The sequence below is a fragment of the Pecten maximus genome, chromosome 10 (assembly GCF_902652985.1).
Source record: "Pecten maximus chromosome 10, xPecMax1.1, whole genome shotgun sequence".
NCBI classification, from domain to species: domain Eukaryota; kingdom Metazoa; phylum Mollusca; class Bivalvia; order Pectinida; family Pectinidae; genus Pecten; species Pecten maximus.
The window spans coordinates 36,852,504-36,876,155 of record NC_047024.1 but is presented as its reverse complement, the minus strand read 5'-3'; the positions used below and the strand labels follow the sequence as shown (position 1 = coordinate 36,876,155).

Below are 23,652 nucleotides of genomic sequence, written 5' to 3'. Positions count from 1 at the left end.
AGCATTTACATTAATTTGGCTATGTATCACACTTGTGAGGTCACCTGATGACCCCACTTTGACCAATGGTCACTAATTACCTCCATATTTGTATGGAACTGTGGGTGTCTGTTGGTCTGTGACTGTTGGATTTTAGAACTGGTCAAATACTGGCTGTAGCGGCCTGAATTACTCTTGTGCTGTCTGTCGGTCAGCTGATCTTGACCAATCACTGGGCCAGCCTCTGTACTTGATTCATTTTCTTCAACGCCCTCAATTCTGTAAATTAAACCAAGCTTATAGGTCACACAATGGCGTTCATCATCTAATACATCTACATCCTCCATTCTGTAATGTAACCTTATAGGTCACACAATGGCGTTCATCATCTAATACATCTACATCCTCTATTCTGTAATGTACCTTATAGGTCACACAATGGCGTTCACCATCTAATACTTCTACATCCTTTATTCTGTAATGTACCTTATAGGTCACACAAATACTCTGGAGTAAATAAAATTTAATTTAACCATGAATAAAATACATCTATTGGTGATTATGAAACAGACATTTAAATATTACATCATTGACAGAGATTTTAACATATAAAACCACACTCAGGACTCGATTAATTTAAAGAAAAGAAAATCATACAAGGGAAATAACTCTACACAAGAATTTTTTTTTTTTCCTCTATTCAATTATCTATATTAGTGTACATGTAAGGGGGAACATGTCCCTAGGAGCTAGTTCTCTCTGATTAAAACGGGTCCAGTGGTACACTTTCTCCTCGGGGAATCAACTGAAGTGGATTTTAAATCCCTAAAACAGCCAACTAACATGTCTCACTCTAAAATATTTGTGAATTATACAAGTACAAATATTTCATTTTAAAGAGAACATATTTTACCAACTTGACAGAAAATTGATTTCAATATTTAGTCATTTTAATTAGCTTGTCGCGATTGTTTAATAATTAAACATCACATTCCAAAGCCTGCATGCTTCCCTTGATCAACGTATCTCCAATCATGGTAATGGTTTTCCTTATATGGTCGTACAGTGGTGCAACATCTGGAAATTGTCCCTCATCATGTGTTAACACAAATTTAGTATCAGATACTTAAATACAGACTCCCATCACTCAATTATTTTCCTTTTGAAATATTTAGTTTGTAATAATATTCATTATAAAAAAGATATTTATAGCTCATACATCATTTTTACTGGAACATTTCATCCTTAGAAATGCTTTAGCATTGTTTAAACATCATTGTGATGACCTGTATTGGATTATAATCAAAACAAGAAAACCTGTTTTAGAATAAAGAGTCCTAAAATTAATTCCTTGCAGCAGAATTTTTTTTTTATTTTGAAAATAAAAATTACATTAGCAAATTTAGGGCTCCCACTCAGAAAAAAAGGCTACAGAAACTGGAGCTCCTTTTATAGAGATTATAAGTGTTTTGGACTCTCTGCTTTACAGAAGCGTCTATGTTTTCTGCCAATGCTATTGTATGCAATGTTAAACCATCAGGTTTCAATGTCAGCTTTGGGTACTTGATCGAGCTACATCAAGATACCTCGATGGCACACTGTATCTGTTTGTATTAGTAAGATCCCTGAGGACCTCCAGCTCATCTGTCCCACAGACTTGTGAATCAATATCACATATATCATCCCACCATTAATGTACTATAGATAGTTTCAATTTATTCCAAACAGATTTGATTAACTGTCCATCCAGGTCTCATTTATAACACACAATATTTCCCAGCCATGCTGTCAACAGTAACGAGATACACACCATAATAATGCCATCCTGCTTTTCTTGTACAATTCATTGTTCTGTGTAATTCATTGGTGTGTTGGGCCATAGTTCTTAGTTAAAGTAATCAATATTCTACAGGGATAACTTGACAATATACCAACATAAATATATCTGATCAGTCTGCATCAATCCTAATGATAATTAACATTGTGTATTGAATATTTCACCTGAACTTATCATTATAGCCCTATTCTCTACTCCAGGCTCCTCCAGACTTAAGGTATATAATCCCATTGGGACATACTTTATCAGCTCGTCACACCCAATCTTATGTCTAGTCTTGGTCCTCAATGCCTGCCGTCCTTGAATGACCTTAGCTGTTGATAGGAAGTTAAACAATACAAAAACAGACCAATCTAAGGCCAGAAACTCCTGATGGGCCGTATAACAATAAAAACCAGGAGGTGTTATGATTTGTTTGTATACTGTTTGTTTATTCTCCCAAGTACAGAATCTGAGAGAGTACAGAGTCATTCTGAATAAGGTCTACATGTAGTAGCTAGTGGCTACACCATGTAAGCATTACATAGGTAAAGTCTGATGCATGCTTACTAGAGGAATTTCAACAAAGTGTGTTTCCCAAGGACAATATATATATAATATGGTACAGGACATCTGTGGAAAATCTTGCAGAGAAAGGCCAACAACTCGGAGTTGGATTAAACCATACATTTCAGATTTTCACCAGAGTTTGTGTTTTAGATGGGTTCAATGTTCAAACTTTCTACTACAGTTTTAATTTCCATGATAATAGGTAATGATTTAAAGACATTAGGCTTGTTAGAGTCTGGCTATTTTCAGACCCTGTCAAAACATTTAGGTAATTGTAGGTGTAATGTACAGTTTGGCTGTTCAGCACCAGGCTTGCTGAGTACTGGCCAGCCAAACTCTTACATTCGGGTTGAGATATTCTTGTCCATGGAACAGACCCATGTTTGATTATTTTTCACACATACTCATCACTTAACAAAATTCAAGTCGAAATAAACATATCTGTACCTAAGGTAATTTGGCCACGAAAAATCCTACAGTTGAGACAGGATACTTCATTCACAACAACTATATGACGTCACAGAAACAATATAATGACGTCATGTCAACAATTCATTATTATATAGCTCGACAACAAGTGGGCTTTTTTACGGCATTATTTCACCAAGTTGGCTTGACCACATCCTGCGTAGTCCATTACAATGAAACAGGCCCATCCTATTCAATGCTGTGCCTCAACAAAATCAATTTTACTTGAATACGTCGTCAATACATTGTCAATACATCATCAATACATCATCAATTTCAAAACAATGAGTCTACATGCAGATACACTGAAAATTTGCAGAATAGATATTAACTTATGTTTCTTTTCATGATAAAACACATTTGAAAAGAAACATAAGTAAATGTAAATGACGTATCTTATGGTGTTAAAATTGGCTTATGAAAAATCCTGATAAAATTCATATGTAAGAAAATGTGTCAGAAACGTCATTTAGGGATCAAATTGTTTTTCCATAGACTTTAGTGTTAACGTTTTGAAGTATGTATATCATTAAAATTCTTGAATTCAATATGACAATTATGGTTTATAACAAAAGTTTAGGGTCTCATATAACACTTAATCAAAAAACAAAGTTGGGTCCTTCAGCTCAAATTTTTTCCAGGGTAGCCATTTTGAAAATGGGTGAATTTCACAGTAAAAATTCTCAAAAATCTGAAATGTTTACCTGTTAATTATTATGACTTGAACTTTTGAAAAAAAATTAAATTGGGCTTACGAAATTTATATCAACATTTCTTTTGGAAAGTTACCTATCAGGCTACATATCCATTTTGTAACTTCATAACATTTTTATCCCTGTCTCAACTTTCTATACACAGGGGATGTTTCAAAAGTCTATTTTTTCAATTGGTTGGTTGATCCCTATAGACAAATCGTAAACACTTCCACAGCAGCAATAAGGGTCCTCCAGCTGTCAGCTGATGTGATCATGCATAAGACATTCATTAATGTAGCGGTACATCGGGGACAAAAGATGCCAGCAGTCACTTGTTTTTATCCCTGCTGCGACAATAATGGACATTGACTCTATCTCTCTATACAAAACCGTCACTCTCATCCAAAATCTTTTGAATTATTCATGAACAACTTAACAAAACTCTGGAGACTTATGCTTTTAAAGAAAGCAATTCCTACCAGTGATTATAAATCACATTTAAATGAACTGGCCTTGACCTAAAGGGGGCCGATGTGCTGAAATCTTCTAAACAACTTCTCAAATAGAAAAAAGACCAGAGACCCAATATTGGGTCTGTGTGACATGCAGGGCTGAGCAGATACTACCAAGCTTGTTCAAATGAATGACCTTGACCTACTTTCAAGGTCACATGTAACAAATATATCAAATGTAAAAGAGCCAGGTTCATGATATATGGGCCAGGAATATGCTGGGTTGATGTGCTACAATATTTGTGGAAATAAATTCACTTGTCTATACTTATATTAAAATGAAGGCATGCATGTTCAGCTTGGAAGCTACATGAATGACATCAACTTTAAATTGCATTAGGAGCAGATGAGAAATGCAATCCCATTGGGCCTCTTGTTTTTAATTTAACTTCCAGTATAAATTTTGTTGACAGAAAATATTGAAAGGCTGTGAAATTTAAAGTCCATATACATACTGTTTTTGAGAATATCCTATCCACATTTGCGCTCTGATTTCTCGCTATCTAGTATCTTATCTGATATCCTACCCAGGCTGGGGCTCGACCTTCTCCCTATCTTATCTCATATCCGGGGCCACAATAGCTCATGGAGCTTCATCCATATAATCCCAGGTGAAGTTCTGAGGTGTGTGATTCCATGCTCCCTATGAAGTTCTGAGGTGTGTGATTCCATGCTCCCTACCCATGTTGGTTTGTGTTTTGCTGGCAACTGAGAAATGGGCCAGTCTGTGCTGTCATGGTTATGTCCTTGGGCAAGACACTTTACAGTAATAGCTCTGGATGGCATGCTAAGGGCCTCACGTATGTTGTTCAATGAGGTATAGTCACCAACTACTACACAAGGCGATACACCTGGCAAACAAACAATATCTCATATCCTACCCACAATGGGGCTTGAACCTCATAATATCTAATCTCATATCCTACCCACAATGGGGCTTGAACCTCTTACTATCTAATCAGATATCCTGCCACAAGACTAAAGGGAAATTCCCACAAGCCTGACCTGTTAAGGGGAATTGCACTCTCTACTTTTACACAAGTAAAATCAGTGTGTACACTGGATATATCCTGGCATTTTCTATCTTTTGTTTAATTACTTAACTAATGTAAAAATATATTTCTGTTCTACCAATAAACCTGAACAAGTTAGATATCACACTTTATAACAGGTAACAAGAGTTGCAACATATGCATGACCACCAGATTAAGAAATATTTACTTACACTGGCTGAAGGGATTATCTGTAATACAAGGATGGAATTATTCAATCAAATGTATTATGCAACTTTATTTCATATTCTTTTTCTGTAGGCTTCCAAGTGTGATTTTGTATCTTGATATTCAAGGCAGAATGCTTTAAAAATAAGACAATTTACTCGTGGGTTTTGGTAACATTACATCATTCCCTCCTGACTTACAGACCCAGTGGTACTGTTGTAGCAGTCTGTTATTTCAGACACAGCGATCTGATACTGGTAGATCATCAAAGTTTGAGGCTCACAAGTTAAAAATTGTCTTCCTCATCATGTATGTACTACTTAATACAATAATACATGTGTGTGTATAAAATATTAATTTCAATTAATTTCATTTAGTAATTCATGGGGAAAAATAAATGAATATATACTTTAATGTTATGGGTGGAATGATTTTGGAAGCTGCAACCCATAGGGGGAAAATCATTGCCAAGTACTTGAAATATAATCATACATATGTATATAAAAAGAAAAAAAACTACATGTATACCAAAAAAGCTTTAATTATCATACTTGGAAAATAAAAAAAAATGTCCTTGTTTCCAATTGAGATAGCTTTTTTAACAATAAAATGTAGACCTATCTGTACAATACAATACTATTTGCATGCATGACAAAGTCAGATCCATCTTCCTTTTATAAAAAAGGTGTAGTTTATAGTTCTGTGTGAGCCGTTTGAGGACACTTTCCTCCATACCCAGGTTACAGACACAGTACACCAAAGTTTTGTTATACATCTTTTATCGATCGTATGAGCCAAAGGATTACAGATGATCGACAATAAAGCCTTTTTGTACTCCGCCATTAAAACAATGATCAATATCACAATACATGTTAATTATTCATAGGGTAGTATAATTGGACGGGGGCATACAGTCTGAATGCCATTGTTTCTAAAGGCATCTTGACTGCATGTGGCTGCTGGTAAATGCATAGCTCCCTTATCAACAATTTTACTCAAATACTTTATCCAGAATACTTTTAATAGTAACACAATTCAAAACCAAAACTACAACTTAATATAGTTAAGAACAAGAACTAAAACAAAAGATATACATAAATACAGGAGTCAATTTTCAATTTTCTAAAAATATTCAACTTTGATGATTTGTGTTTGAGAACTGTTAAGCTTATAATACTTTAACTAACATGCAGGATTGGGGTATATTCCTCGTCACGATACAAACGAGCAATGGAAAAGCCCTGTTACTAAACAGCTTTTATACAAATGAGGTTCACTTAGAAAACATTTTACCGATGAGAGTTGGGTTTTCGTATTTGTGTTATGCTCATCAGGGACTTAACATAAGCCCCTCAGAGATTAAAGCATGAAATATTTCAAGTCAGAAAGTCAGCTGAATCCCAGGTCAAATACATTAGCTTCCATAAATAGGACACAACAATATTTAATGGATATCAATATTCTCCAATTTTCAGAATATTTTGCAAGCCATGCAGCAACTTAAATCACATATTTTGGTTATGTCTTTGAACACAGTACTTTACCAAAGTTTTTCCTGTATACAAATAATACCCAGCTGTAGAAATATATAGCAGCATTCTGGGAAGTAATTTATCAATTTACCAATGTTATTTCATGGTCACCTGACATATGCAGTGACGAAACATTTATAGTGCTTGCCCTTGACACATGACCTTGGACTTAAACACATCCTTGCTGGACATTGGTATCAATATGTAAATTTTATGAATTCACTCCAAATGTGACAGAACTGATATTGCCTGGACACCCTTCTCCACCTTAACCTAGCTTAGACATATTTACATGAGTCAAGGTCACACAACTGGTTAGAGTGAGATGCCAGCAAAGCCAACGTGGCAGTGAAGTACCCTATGACTGAAATCCAAACAGAGGTTCAAAAATCCATGCTCAGACAATGACCTTGACCTTCGGCCAAAGTAAGACAATGACTTTTGCTAAATGTCAAGGTCGCCATACACCTATGGGTCATGGACAAAGTTGCAGTGAAATTGATCTATCCATACTGTGACCAGACCAAAATCTATATTTATACCCCAGAGGATCAGAAACACAATCAATTGTGAAGGAACATTTATGTACAAAAAGTTTAACAAGAGTAAGAAATTATACAAGTATGTTTAGTGAAATTAATATATACACAAGAGTTGTCTTTGAAAATTTAACTTAATATTGATCCTACCTAGCTAGTACGTGCGAGTCCCTTTGTGAAATCTTCAACTGGAATTACAGGTAACACTTCAGAGCTAGACCATTGTTATTGTACATGTACAAATATTTAAACTGAGTATTCACAAACTGATGTCTGGTGTAAAGGTCTGGACAGGAAATGTCAACTGATGTCTTTACTTATGTAGTATGTTGAAATAACTGGTAAATTACATGTGTATAAACAGATGTGCCGTGTTGGATCGAGACTCCACCATAATATGTAAAGTATACATGTCCGAGGCACCCTCCAGGTTTATCAGACAAGCCCATTCTCCCTTTACACTCATTAGTAGTGACAGAGGTTCCGATGGTTCCATACCATTACGGCCGACATTACTCTCTCAGCAAAGCTTTTTTCTATTAGTAGGATTATATATCAGCTATATTAGTATAGGGCTAGTTCCATTTCTTGTATATAAGAGAGGCTGTGATAGCAGAGTAGGTAAGAGCGCTGGCCACGTAAACCCACGGCTGAGATCTGAGGTGTGTAGTTCGACACTCCCTACCTGTGTCGGTTTGTGTTTCTTTAATTGAGAAGCTGATAAACGGGCCGGTCTGTGCTGTTGTGGTTGTGTCCTTGGGCAAGACACTTTACCCTTATTGCTCTGGATGGCATGCAACAGGCCTCCCGTTTGTTGTTCAGTGAGGTAGTCACCAACTACTACTAGGAGACTTAAATGTCTCAAAATAACCTTGGCTGCTCATGGGGTAATAAACCCAGCAAACAATGTATATCAAACTTTAGCTCTATCTCTTGTTAAAGACTTTTTGGGGGATTTAGCTGTTTCTTTGTTGTAAGACTTTGCCTTTTATCTAACTTTTGGTCAAAAGACTAGAAATTTAGCTACATTTTTTTGTTTAAATTATTGATGTTTTGTTCTATACATTGGTTATAAAACCCTGCTTTCTGCATCCTTCACCTGGCTGGAGTCAAATATAATAATTACAGAAATTTTTATTAACTTTTTTTAAGTATAAAACAAAGCTCGAAGCTACAATGCGTGTCCATTCAAACTGGGTTCTCAGGACAATATTTAAAAAATGATTTTTTCAATCAAGTCCTGAGAAATAAACTCAATGTGTTCCAAATTTGAATGTTGAATCCCCTCTTTTTTTATCAAGCAGATACACAATGACAGAAATATATTTCATCACTAATTTAATTGTCAACAGACACACATCATTTCTTCCCAAGAAGAAGAAATCCGATAAAGATTACTTTACTGTAATTTTCCACATAAAAAAAAAATCTGAAAATATTATGGATGTCTTATTAAATAACTTTTAAATCTTATTCTGCTGCAAATGGAGAAGACGTAGCTTTAGGGCAACTAAAAAAACATTTTTCTTTTATTTATTTTTTCTATTTAAGTGATGAAATATATTTACAGGTTTTACGCCTTCAGCTGACAAGATATTTCTTTCGAACATCACATTTTTGTGCATGGCTTGAAACTACTATTAGAGAATGGAATGTAAATGGCCACCAAACACTATTTTCCTTCCAAGTCATATTTATCGTCAAAGCTATTGAGTTATTGCAAAAACTTGACATCCAACTCTCCTTACAAATTCACCAGCCCAATTAGTCAGGGGCCAGTGACTTTCCCATGATGTTTCAGCAGATAGGGAAACATCTAAATTCAATTCTGTTCACGCAGGTGTCCAAAACACACTTTAAAACTTAAAATTTATTGGCAATGAACATATTATTATTATATGTACCTTTGTAAAAATCTGAGTTATTTGTGCCAAATTGATCATGCAAGACCTGAGTGGCCCATCATCACAATGATTATCAAAGATTTTCACTTGTATGCTAAAAGAGCCTTTCTCAATATGATGGTTAATTAATCTTAAATTTTCTGATTTTTTCCTCACATTTGTTTGGCAAGTAGATTTTAAGTTTCGGGCTAATGGATTTCTGGTGTTTACAAGCCCTGGACTAGTAGATTTTTGGTGTCTACTAGTCTCTCAGCCCTGAGCTAGTGGAGTTTTGGTGTCTACTAGTATCCTAGCCCTGAGCTAGTGGATTTTTGGTGTCTACTAGTATCCTAGCCCTGAGCTAGTGGATTTTTGGTGTCTACTGACCCTGAGCTAGTGGAGTTTTGGTGTCTACTGACCCTGAGCTAGTAGATTTTTGGTGTCTACTGACCCTTGGCCAGTGATTAGAAATTCTGTTTACACCCCTGTACTATATTTGACTTTTAATATTTCAAAGAGGGAATACATAGTATGTATGACATGTGTAATACACATCCTTATTTCAGATAGGACTACAACTGAGGTGTCAGCTGTGTATGGGACATTGTGTTATAATGGTTTCATTACATACATGTCCCTATACAAAAAAAAGTTTTCGTGCAAGTTCTATTTTGTGTTAACTCATTATGTAATTATTATACACCGACAGTTGAATATCTTCACCAAAACTTGAACCAAACTAAATACATTAAGTGGATAATTGCTTGTTTGTCTTGTTTGTTAGGGGTTTTGTATCCTCGCAACAGAGGGGGTCATATGAGGACAGGTGTCTAGGGAAAATAAATAAATAAATAAAGAAAGAAAGAAAGAAAGAAAGAAAGAAAGAAAGAAAGAAAGAAAGAAAGAAAGAAAGAAAGAGTTAGCTCCTGGTTGTAACAATTCTTGAAACAGACATACAACCTATGCATACACTACATGACAGCATTGAATGAGAGAGCATTTTAGTGTTTACAAGAGTTGTCCCCCTTTAACAACTACCCAACAAATGCATATAGAGCCCATGATAGTGTGCAGAAAGCTTATACTAAAATCAGAATGTCACAGTGCATTAGCATACATCCTTAAGTCACCATGTCACAGTACTGTAGCATACATCCTTAAGCCTAAATGAAAGGTATCATTTGATTCTCTTGTTTTGTTCATGTCAGAGTATAAGGTAGCATACATCCTTAAGTCTCCCATATCACACTAACAAAGGTAGTATACACCCTTAAGTTTCTGTGTTACAGTATGGTAGCATACATCCTTAAGTCACCATGTCACAGTACTGTAGCATACATCCTTAAGTCACCATGTCACAGTACTGTAGCATACATCCTTAAGTCACCATGTCACAGTAACAAAGGTAGTATACACCCTTAAGTTTCTGTGTTACAGTATGGTAGCATACATCTTGCTTTATCAAAGTGTCTCATGTCAGACTTGCCACCTCATTAGATATGTATCATAGTGAGTTAGCAAGTGTCCTTAAGTCTCCCCAGTAACGAATCCTTAAGTGACAAATGTGATTCAGGGATAATCTGTACTGTACATCTGTCATCCTCTAAGTCAAATAGACCATAAAAAGCTGATATATTGATATAAATTGAAAGGAAAACATGCCTGGCATGTAGCGTTAAAAATTGCTTCTAGTACATGAGTACAAATAGTAACTCTCAATAAGTGCAGAGATGCTGTACATAGCAGTCAGTCCACAGCCTCATCAAGTGTTGATTGCCCATGCAAACCTGTCATTAAAGTTAGACCACAGGGACAATGCTACAGTGAGTACATGTATGAAATATGCCGGAGCTGATGTTAATTACAGCTATCTATGTGGGTTATATACATGTACATGTACATACAATGTATATAATATATACAGTAATTATATATAGTATATATAATACATGTATATAATAAGTAGTATATACAATATATACAGTGAACATACAAGTACAATGTAGCCTCTTATACTTTGATACATGTATATATGTGTCCCTGTGATTCGACTAGAGCAGTCCATATAGAGACTCTGGAAGGGTGTTTATTTGTAAACAGACAGTAAATCATTCACAGAATCCAATAAATGTTAATCTATGATTGTAGAAAGTCGGTCAGCAGTCGGTATGGTCAAACTGATTTACACAAAGATGTTCAACATGTTCTCGTCAAAACACATAATTACATAGCATATTCAGATGCCCTTGTATTTGAGGCAATGTGTCGATATCAGCCATAAGCAACAGAAACAGTAGGGTTCGACTGAACAGGAAATCAATATCTCAATAGGCCTGACACATCAAGTCCTTCTGTTGTCACCCGGTCAGGTCCTTAATTACAGGTATGACAACTGTAAATATGACCCGAAACATCAACAGTCCAAACGTTATAAAATACTTACAGTGGTTTAAGATAATCGTTAATCCGTTGTCCGACATTTTGTTTGTGACACACACGATTTACGTACCGCTGACTTGACGAGACAGGTACCCGGTGTTATTCCCGTTGTCACGATGCCATAACGACAAACGCAAAACGGCTCGAAATGTCGCACGGGCGTCAAACTGAGGCTCAAATTATACCCGGGAGATTTAATTTTATGGCGACTTATATAGCTAGATCTCGATTAACGTGTAAACATTGTTAGCTGAATTATTGAGATCTAGGGTCGTGTTTGAACTTACTATTTTCTTTGGTTTGTTTTCTTGTGCTCGTTTATTTTATTACATACATCAGTGCCACGATAATTTTATGATTAATAATTATGGCGCTTGAGGTTCAAATTAATTGACGTATCCCTTTGGTGTATCCCTTTGGTGAGAGCAGAGACGTCTATACCACATATGTGATATAAATATGTCTCTGGTGAGAGTTTATATTTCGGTTTCAATTTTATTTGATATTTTCATCGCAATGCTATATTAATCAGCATGTTTTGAATAATTATTCATATTTTTATATTTTTTCCTCCCCCCCCCCCCCCCTTTGAAGATTTTTTTACATACATGATATATATTTACAATTTAATTTTTCCATACATACACACAATTATTCCATTTCTTAATTATTCATATGCAAAAATAACTAATTTGAATAACAATATAATGTCTCCGGTATACCATTGTACATGTACATGTATATACAATGTATGCTGACCAGAATTTAATCAAATCAATACATATAGGATATCTGATATTACGTAATATATAAGATACCTTTAGGGACCTAAACTTACAAGATCAAATGTCTTGGTCTTATATAATAAATACGCTTTTATGTATTATATAATTTGATTAAATACTGGACCAATCATATTGCTCCGTGATTAAGCCAAATCGACAAATTGGCTTACCATTTCTAAGTAATTAGTTTGATTATGGCGGTTAATCAACTTTTTATACAATCGTCAATGGTATGGCGTCGTCGTCGTAGTCCGTCGTCCATTTGGCGTAAACTTTTGTTTGTCCGGAGATCTAAATGTTTTAACCGAATTTATTGAAACTTGGTATGCATTATAATCATGCTAATTTATAGAGTTGTGTTTCCACGAAAGGAATTTTGATTCGTTTATTTTTGCAAATAAGCCCATTGTCCTTCGTTTATTTCGGTATTTGAAAACTCAGCCTTTTAATCTTGATATCAATTTATGCAAGTTGTGTTAAATGAGTTGGGAATGACTCCTGATTACTTGTAGTCAATAAACAATTAGAAAATTAAACATATGCTTTGTAGTGAAAGCCGAGGGTTATAGTATGCAACCTTACCACGTTTCTGGTAAGATGATGCAAATCTTATATGAAGTAAGATATATAGTATATAACATTATACAGTTGACGGGCGTATATATTATTCCGCCTCACCAGTACTCTTGTTTGATTTTAGTCTGACATTAATCGACGCCAGACCGACATATAAAAAAAGTCGATATAACGTCAGAATAATTCGGACTAGAAGTTCTGCCTTTAGCAATATCAATATGACATTTCTTACTCTATTTTATTATTATTTTTTAAGAACATGTTTACCATGTGCAATATATTATTTGTACACATTTGTTGGTATATGACGATACTTATTTATTTTTCTTACCCTAAAATAAAACAACAACAAGCAGTAAAAACTGACAAATTTATTGACCTCAGGATGCGTATACTAAGATCTATAAAAAAAAAAAAAACAAGAAAACATTACACATTTGGAAACAATCCCTCCCCATCAAAAGTGTATTGTGTATGATAATATAGATTTCAGCACGAGTCCAAACAGTTTATATTACACTAGACAAAACAATTTGCGAAAAAATCTTGAAGTACAACCCCCAGTGTTACTACTGGGAGGAACATTCAGCATCACAAAATAACAGCCCCATCTGTATCTAAAATTGTCCAACGCATGCGCAGACATGAACAAAGTGACAGCACATAGTTCACAAAAGGATATGCACAATAAAGCTTAATTTTACATAAAAAAAAAATCCACTTCGAGGACCTGAATATATGTGATTATATATATGTGGCCTACTGTACACGACCCTGATTTTATCATATTAATGAAATTAGACTTTTGTGGCGTATGGCGTAGTTACTATGCCCGTGACTTTTATATTGATTCTTTAATGGAATCCATTTGTTTAAGCCCCGATGTTTATCCTAATCTGCTTGTTACGTTTTCATTTATTTGAATAGTGGCAATGTCCAGTACACATGTACTGAATGTTCTTTTTAAATTCTATATTGAAAATTGATAACTTTATTAAATTATGGGTCTTTTTGCGTCTCCATCCCACACATACAGATTTGGTCGCCTCCTCTGATTAACACTTTCGGTCCCGAGCAACAATGACAAGTCCTAGAGGGACGAAACAGCTGTATGATGTCCCTAACATCACTGACAAGTCCTAGAGGGACGAAACAGCTGTATGATGTCCCTAACATCACTGACAAGTCCTAGAGGGACGAAACAGCTATATGACGCCCCTAACATCACTGACAAGTCCTAGAGGGACGAAACAGCTGTATGTGTCCCTGACATCACTGACGAGTCCTAGAGGGACGAAACAGCTGTATGATGTCCCTATTATTACTGACGAGTCATAGAGGAACGAAACAGCTGTATGGTGTTCCTATTGTCACTGACGAGTCCTAGAGGGACGAAACAGCTGTATGATGTCCCTATTATCACTGACGAGTCCTAGAGGGACGAAACAGCTGTATGATGTCCCTATTATCACTGAAGAGTCCTAGAGGGACGAAACAGCTGTATGCTGTCCCTATTATCACTGACGAGTCCTAGAGGGACGAAACAGCTGTATGCTGTCCCTAACATCACTGACGAGTCCTAGAGGGACGAAACAGCTGTATGATGTCCCTATTATCACTGACGAGTCCTAGAGGGACGAAACAGCTGTATGCTGTCCCTAACATCACTGACGAGTCATAGAGGGACGAAACAGCTGTATGATGTCCCTATTATCACTGACGAGTCCTAGAGGGACGTAACAGCTGTATGATGTCCCTAACATTACTGACGAGTCCTAGAGGGACGAAACAGCTGTATGATGTCCCTATTATCACTGACGAGTCCTAGAGGGACGTAACAGCTGTATGATGTCCCTAACATTACTGACGAGTCCTAGAGGGACGTAACAGCTGTATGATGTCCCTATTATCACTGACGAGTCCTAGAGGGACGAAACAGCTGTATGATGTCCCTATTATCACTGACGAGTCCTAGAGGGACGAAACAGCTGTATGATGTCCCTATTATCACTGACGAGTCCTAGAGGGACGTAACAGCTGTATGATGTCCCTAACATTACTGACGAGTCCTAGAGGGACGTAACAGCTGTATGATGTCCCTATTATCACTGACGAGTCCTAGAGGGACGAAATAGCTCTATTATGTCCCTATTATCACTGACGAGTCCTAGAGGGACGAAACAGCTGTATGATGTCCCTATTATCACTGACGAGTCCTACAGGGACGAAACAGCTGTATGATGTCCCTAACATCACTGACGAGTCCTAGAGGGACGAAACAGCTGTATGATGTCCCTAACATCACTGACGAGTCCTACAGGGACGAAACAGCTGTATGATGTCCCTATTATCACTGACGAGTCCTAAAGGGACGAAACAGCTGTATGATGTCCCTATTATCACTGACGAGTCCTACAGGGACGAAACAGCTGTATGATGTCCCTAACATCACTGACGAGTCCTAGAGGGACGAAACAGCTGTATGATGTCCCTAACATCACTGACGAGTCCTACAGGGACGAAACAGCTGTATGATGTCCCTAACATTACTGACGAGTCCTAGAGGGACGTAACAGCTGTATGATGTCCCTATTATCACTGACGAGTCCTAGAGGGACGTAACAGCTGTATGATGTCCCTAACATTACTGACGAGTCCTAGAGGGACGTAACAGCTGTATGATGTCCCTATTATCACTGACGAGTCCTAGAGGGACGAAACAGCTGTATGATGTCCCTATTATCACTGACGAGTCCTAGAGGGACGAAACAGCTGTATGGTGTCCCTATTATCACTGACGAGTCCTACAGGGACGAAACAGCTGTATGATGTCCCTAACATCACTGACGAGTCCTAGAGGGACGAAACAGCTGTATGATGTCCCTAACATCACTGACGAGTCCTACAGGGACGAAACAGCTGTATGATGTCCCTAACATCACTGACGAGTCCTAGAGGGACGAAACAGCTGTATGATGTCCCTAACATCACTGACGAGTCCTACAGGGACGAAACAGCTGTATGATGTCCCTAACATTACTGACGAGTCCTAGAGGGACGTAACAGCTGTATGATGTCCCTATTATCACTGACGAGTCCTAGAGGGACGAAACAGCTGTATGGTGTCCCTATTATCACTGACGAGTCCTAGAGGGACGAAACAGCTGTATGGTGTCCCTATTATCACTGACGAGTCCTAGAGGGACGTAACAGCTGTATGATGTCCCTATTATCACTGACGAGTCCTAGAGGGACGAAACAGCTGTATGGTGTCCCTATTATCACTGACGAGTCCTACTGGGACGAAACAGCTGTATGATGTCCCTATTATCACGGACGAGTCCTAGAGGGACGAAACAGCTGTATGGTGTCCCTATTATCACTGACGAGTCCTAGAGGGACGAAACAACTGTATGATATAGTTTTAGTTCTACCGTATCTAACTCCCAATGTGACTGAAAGGTTCTAATATATTGTGGGTTTTTTTTTGTAAAATCCTGTACACCTCATCATAAATGGATTTTCTATTGTACTAGTTCGGGAAATGGTAATCAATGGGGACTTTCATATCAAGTTATCTTTTAATTGTGATTTCTCTTATTGATTCGGCTTGTCACGTGAACACATGCATGCCCTTTAAAACATTTCCCTTGATCCCGGACCTTCTGTGGTCTCCGTAGATGGGGTACCCTGTAATGGGTACTGGTACACATTGATCATGGGCTCCTTTTGTTATGAATAGTCAATATTGAACTTTAACAGTGAACACAAGAGTTTGAAAAAATTCGTTGAAAAGTGTGAAGAGAACCCATTTGTAAATCATATGGAGACAGCGTCGAGCTTGGTGCAAAAAAGTGCTTAAATGCTGGTATTCAACTTTAACTAATGCAGAGAGATTTGAAAGGATTAAAATGAAACATTCTAAAGAACCTGATTTATCATCTGAACAGATGCTGACCAGACGGTACAATACAGTGATCAGACGGTACAATACAGTGATCAGACGGTACAATACAGTGATCAGACGGTACAATACAGTGATCAGACGGTACAATACAGTGATCAGACGGTACAATACAGTGATCAGACGGTACAATACAGTGACCAGACGGTACAATACAGTGACCAGACGGTACAATACAGTGATCAGACGGTACAACACAGTGATCAGACGGTACAATACAGTGATCAGACGGTACAATACAGTGATCAGACGGTACAATACAGTGACCAAACGGTACAATACAGTGACCAGACGGTACAATACAGTGATCAGACGGTACAATACAGTGATCAGACGGTACAATACAGTGATCAGACGGTACAATACAGTGATCAGACGGTACAATACAGTGATCAGACGGTACAATACAGTGATCAGACGGTACAATACAGTGATCAGACGGTACAATACAGTGACCAGACGGTACAATACAGTGATCAGACGGTACAATACAGTGATCAGACGGTACAATACAGTGATCAGACGGTACAATACAGTGACCAGACGGTACAATACAGTGATCAGACGGTACAATACAGTGATCAGACGGTACAATACAGTGATCAGACGTACGGGAATGTGAACTGAAGAGGTGTAATTTCTTAGCTTCTGAGTCAAATCGAAGCATTTCAAACTGTAGAAAAATGCGAGCTGCAATAGCTATACGGGAGGAATCTACATCACAGCCCGAGTTTCCTCTGGCCCTAACACAGTTTCCCTACATCAGACATTTAGCTGTCAGAATGTCCAAGTCTGATGTCGGGGCCAGAGGAAACCCTGGCTACATCACAGATTCAAATTGACGCTAATGATATGTTTGTGTATGATACCAGGATCCCAAATCTTACTAGTGTACATTTATATCTAACTGGTATCATTCTTGTCAGCAACAATACCAAGAATGAAAACCGAACACAGTAATGTCAACACTCATACTAGTACAGTCCACACCCATACTAGTACAGTCCACACCCATACTAGTACAGTCCACACCCATACTAGTACAGTCAACACTCATACTAGTACAGTCCACACCCATACTAGTACAGTCCATATCAATACTAGTACAGTCCACACCCATACTAGTACAGTCCACACCCATACTAGTACAGTCCACACCCATACTAGTACAGTCCACACCCATACTAGTACAGTCAACACCCATACTAGTACAGTCCACACCCATACTAGTACAGTCCACACCCATACTAGTACAGTCCACACCATACTAGTACAGTCCACACCCATACTAGTACAGTCCACACCCATACTAGTACAGTCCACACCCATACTAGTACAGTCCACACCCATACTAGTACAGTCCCACCATACTAGTACAGTCCACACCCATACTAGTACAGTCAACACCCATACTAGTACAGTCCACACCCATACTAGTACAGTCTACACCCATACTAGTACAGTCCACACCCATACTAGTACAGTCCACACCCATACTAGTACAGTCAACACCCATACTAGTACAGTCCACACCCATACTAGTACAGTCCACACCCATACTAGTACAGTCAACACCCATACTAGTACAGTCCACACCCATACTAGTACAGTCTACACCCATACTAGTACAGTCCACACCCATACTAGTACAGTCCACACCCATACTAGTACAGTCCACACCCATACTAGTACAGTCCACACCCATACTAGTACAGTCCACACCCATACTAGTATAGTCCACACCCATACTAGTACAGTCAACACCCATACTAGTACAGTCCACACCCATACTAGTACAGTCCACACTCATACTAGTACAGTCTACACCCATACGAGTACAGTCAACACCCATACTAGTACAGTCAACACCCATACTAGTACAGTCCACACCCATACTAGTACAGTCCACACCCATACTAGTACAGTCCACACCCATACTAGTACAGTCAACACCCATACTAGTACAGTCCACACTCATACTAGTACAGTCTACACCCATAGTAGTACAGTCTACACCCATAGTAGTACAGTCAACACCCATACTAGTACAGTCCACACCCATACTAGTACAGTCCACACCCATACTAGTATAGTCCACACCCATACTACTACAGTCCACACCCATACTAGTACAGTCCACACCCATACTAGTACAGTCCACACTCATACTAGTACAGTCTACACCCATAGTAGTACAGTCAACACCCGTACTAGTACAGTCCACACCCATACTAGTACAGTCTACACCCATACTAGTACAGTCTACACCCATACTAGTACAGTCCACACCCATACTAGTACAGTCCACACCCATACTAGTACAGTCCATACCCATACTAGTACAGTCCACACCCATACTAGTACAGTCCATACCCATACTAGTACAGTCCACACCCATACTAGTACAGTCCACACCCATACTAGTACAGTCCACACCCATACTAGTACAGTCCATATCCATACTAGTACAGTCCATATCCATACTAGTACAGTCCACACCCATACTAGTACAGTCAACACCCATACTAGTACAGTCAACACCCATACTAGTAAAGTCCACACCCATACTAGTACAGTCCATATCCATACTAGTACAGTCCACACCCATACTAGTACAGTCCATATCCATACTAGTACAGTCCACACCCATACTAGTACAGTCCACACCCATACTAGTACAGTCCACACCCATACTAGTACAGTCCACACCCATACTAGTACAGTCCACACCCATACTAGTACAGTCCACACCCATACTAGTACAGTCCACACCCATACTAGTACAGTCAACACCCATACTAGTACAGTCCATATCTATACTAGTACAGTCCACACCCATACTAGTACAGTCCACACCCATACTAGTACAGTCCACACCCATACTAGTACAGTCCACACCCATACTAGTACAGTCCACACCCATACTAGTACAGTCCACACCCATACTAGTACAGTCCACACCCATACTAGTACAGTCCACACCCATACTAGTACAGTCCACACCCATACTAGTAAAGTCCACACCCATACTAGTACAGTCTACACCCATACTAGTACAGTCCACACCCATACTAGTACAGTCCACACCCATACTAGTACAGTCCACACCCATACTAGTACAGTCAACACCCATACTAGTACAGTCCACACCCATACTAGTACAGTCCACACCCATACTAGTACAGTCTACACCCATACTAGTACAGTCCACACCCATACTAGTACAGTCCACACCCATACTAGTACAGTCTACACCCATACTAGTACAGTCCAAACCCATACTAGTACAGTCCACACCCATACTAGTACAGTCTACACCCATACTAGTACAGTCTACACTAATACTAGTACAGTCTACACCCATACTAGTACAGTCCACACCCATACTAGTACAGTCCACACCCATACTAGTACAGTCTACACCCATACTAGTACAGTCCACACCCATACTAGTACAGTCCACACCCATACTAGTACAGTCCACACCCATACTAGTACAGTCCACACCCATACTAGTACAGTCCACACCCATACTAGTACAGTCCACACCCATACTAGTACAGTCCACACCCATACTAGTACAGTCCATATCCATACTAGTACAGTCCATATCCATACTAGTACAGTCCACACCCATACTAGTACAGTCAACACCCATACTAGTACAGTCAACACCCATACTAGTAAAGTCCCCACCCATACTAGTACAGTCCATATCCATACTAGTACAGTCCACACCCATACTAGTACAGTCCATATCCATACTAGTACAGTCCACACCCATACTAGTACAGTCCACACCCATACTAGTACAGTCCACACCCATACTAGTACAGTCCACACCCATACTAGTACAGTCCACACCCATACTAGTACAGTCCACACCCATACTAGTACAGTCCACACCCATACTAGTATAGTCCACACCCATACTAGTACAGTCCACACCCATACTAGTACAGTCAACACCCATACTAGTACAGTCCATATCTATACTAGTACAGTCCACACCCATACTAGTACAGTCCACACCCATACTAGTACAGTCCACACCCATACTAGTACAGTCCACACCCATACTAGTACAGTCTACACCCATACTAGTACAGTCCACACCCATACTAGTACAGTCCACACCCATACTAGTACAGTCCACACCCATACTAGTACAGTCCACACCCATACTAGTACAGTCCACACCCATACTAGTACAGTCCACACCCATACTAGTACAGTCCACACCCATACTAGTACAGTCCACACCCATACTAGTACAGTCCACACCCATACTAGTACAGTCCACACCCATACTAGTACAGTCCACACCCATACTAGTACAGTCCACACCCATACTAGTACAGTCCACACCCATACTAGTACAGTCCACACCCATACTAGTACAGTCCACACCCATACTAGTACAGTCTACACCCATACTAGTACAGTCCACACCCATACTAGTACAGTCCACACCCATACTAGTACAGTCCACACCCATACTAGTACAGTCCACACCCATACTAGTACAGTCCACACCCATACTAGTACAGTCTACACCCATACTAGTACAGTCCACACCCATACTAGTACAGTCCACACCCATACTAGTACAGTCCACACCCATACTAGTACAGTCCACACCCATACTAGTACAGTCCACACCCATACTAGTACAGTCTACACCCATACTAGTACAGTCTACACCCATACTAGTACAGTCCACACCCATACTAGTACAGTCTACACCCATACTAGTACAGTCCACACCGATACTAGTACAGTCCACACCCATACTAGTACAGTCCACACCCATACTAGTACAGTCCACACCCATACTAGTACAGTCCACACCCATACTAGTACAGTCCACACCCATACTAGTACAGTCCATATCAATACTAGTACAGTCCATACCCATACTAGTACAGTCCACACCCATACTAGTACAGTCCACACCCATACTAGTACAGTCCACACCCATACTAGTACAGTCTACACCCATACTAGTACAGTCTACACCCATACTAGTACAGTCCACACCCATACTAGTACAGTCTACACCCATACTAGTACAGTCCACACCGATACTAGTACAGTCCACACCCATACTAGTACAGTCCACACCCATACTAGTACAGTCCACACCCATACTAGTATAGTCCACACCCATACTAGTACAGTCCACACCCATACTAGTACAGTCCATATCAATACTAGTACAGTCCATACCCATACTAGTACAGTCCACACCCATACTAGTACAGTCCACACCCATACTAGTACAGTCCACACCCATACTAGTACAGTCTACACCCATACTAGTACAGTCTACACCCATACTAGTACAGTCTACACCCATACTAGTACAGTCTACACCCATACTAGTACAGTCCACACCAATACGAGTACAGTCAACACCCATACTAGTACAGTCAACACCCATACTAGTACAGTCAACACCCATACTAGTACAGTCTACACCAATACTAGTACAGTCCACACCCATACTAGTACAGTCCACACCCATACTAGTACAGTCTACACCAATACTAGTACAGTCCACACCCATACTAGTACAGTCCACACCCATACTAGTACAGTCCACACCCATACTAGTACAGTCCACACCCATACTAGTACAGTTCACACCCATACTAGTACAGTCCACACCCATACTAGTACAGTCAACACCCATACTAGTACAGTCCACACCCATACTAGTACAGTCAACACCCATACTAGTACAGTCCACACCCATACTAGTATAGTCCATATCCGTACTGCTTGTTGAGAGGAACATTTGTTTATTTGAGAATCACCAAGAATTGTCTAGTATAAAAGATGGGTTAGGAAAAAAGCTTTTAGGAAGAGACCTGCAGGCTTGTCTGCTGTCTAATCCTTTTGTGCTATTTGTATAATAAATTTGTTGAAATGAAAAGCCATGGAACCGAATTCATTTGGTATAAATCCAACATAAAAAGACCTCCATCTTTACTATTTTGGTAGCCACATCGTCTGTCTTCTACAGGCCCGAAAACAGAATAAAGTGTTATCGGTTCTTAAGTGACGGGGCTGCTGGGAAAACGAGAAAACTTTACAGTCATCGTACTAAACCAAATTGATGCACGTGTTATTGACATAATGGCAGCACTTTAACTTTCAATGGAAATAAACTTCCTGTAAATGCGGAGATTTAGAACATATCTGGCGTAAGGGGGTCTCAGAAGCAAAGAACAACGGAACACCAAATATATCTCCATAATGCCATGAAAACTACCATGACAACAAGTTCGTCATACTTTTTAGGTAACATTCTACTCCATGTACCTGTTGTAAGTGGTACTTACTTGGCGAAGTATGGATTCGCTGTATCTTTGCTAGCTTGTTTTTTTTTTTAAAGAACATATGTGAGAAGCAATATCTCCCTGGTTGACATGGATCGATATGAAGACACGTTTAGAGTCTCCAGCAGTGAGAGTCTATTGTCCGCTTATTTATACCGTGATAAAAGTAACAAATACGATTATTTCACAAATTGGACAGTCCAATGGAATACGTGTGCTTGACCAAGCTATTTAGTAAGGACAAGCAGCATTAAAGGAGAAAGATGAGTTTGAGCTTTGATCCTTCGATTTCGACTATTTTATGTAGCCCTAACATTCTTCGGCGTTAAA

At 38.9% G+C, this 23,652-nt stretch overlaps 1 protein-coding gene across 2 annotated transcripts in view; it reads right to left on the bottom strand.

The window, feature by feature from the left end:
* Window positions 1–23,652, bottom strand: part of LOC117335713 — an 87,296-nt gene that overhangs the window by 58,361 nt on the left and 5,283 nt on the right. For both annotated transcript variants that reach the window (XM_033895887.1, XM_033895888.1), the window contains exon 2: window positions 81–258. In XM_033895887.1, the coding sequence (XP_033751778.1) occupies window positions 81–258 (178 nt within the window). The remainder of the gene's footprint in view (window positions 1–80; window positions 259–23,652) is intronic.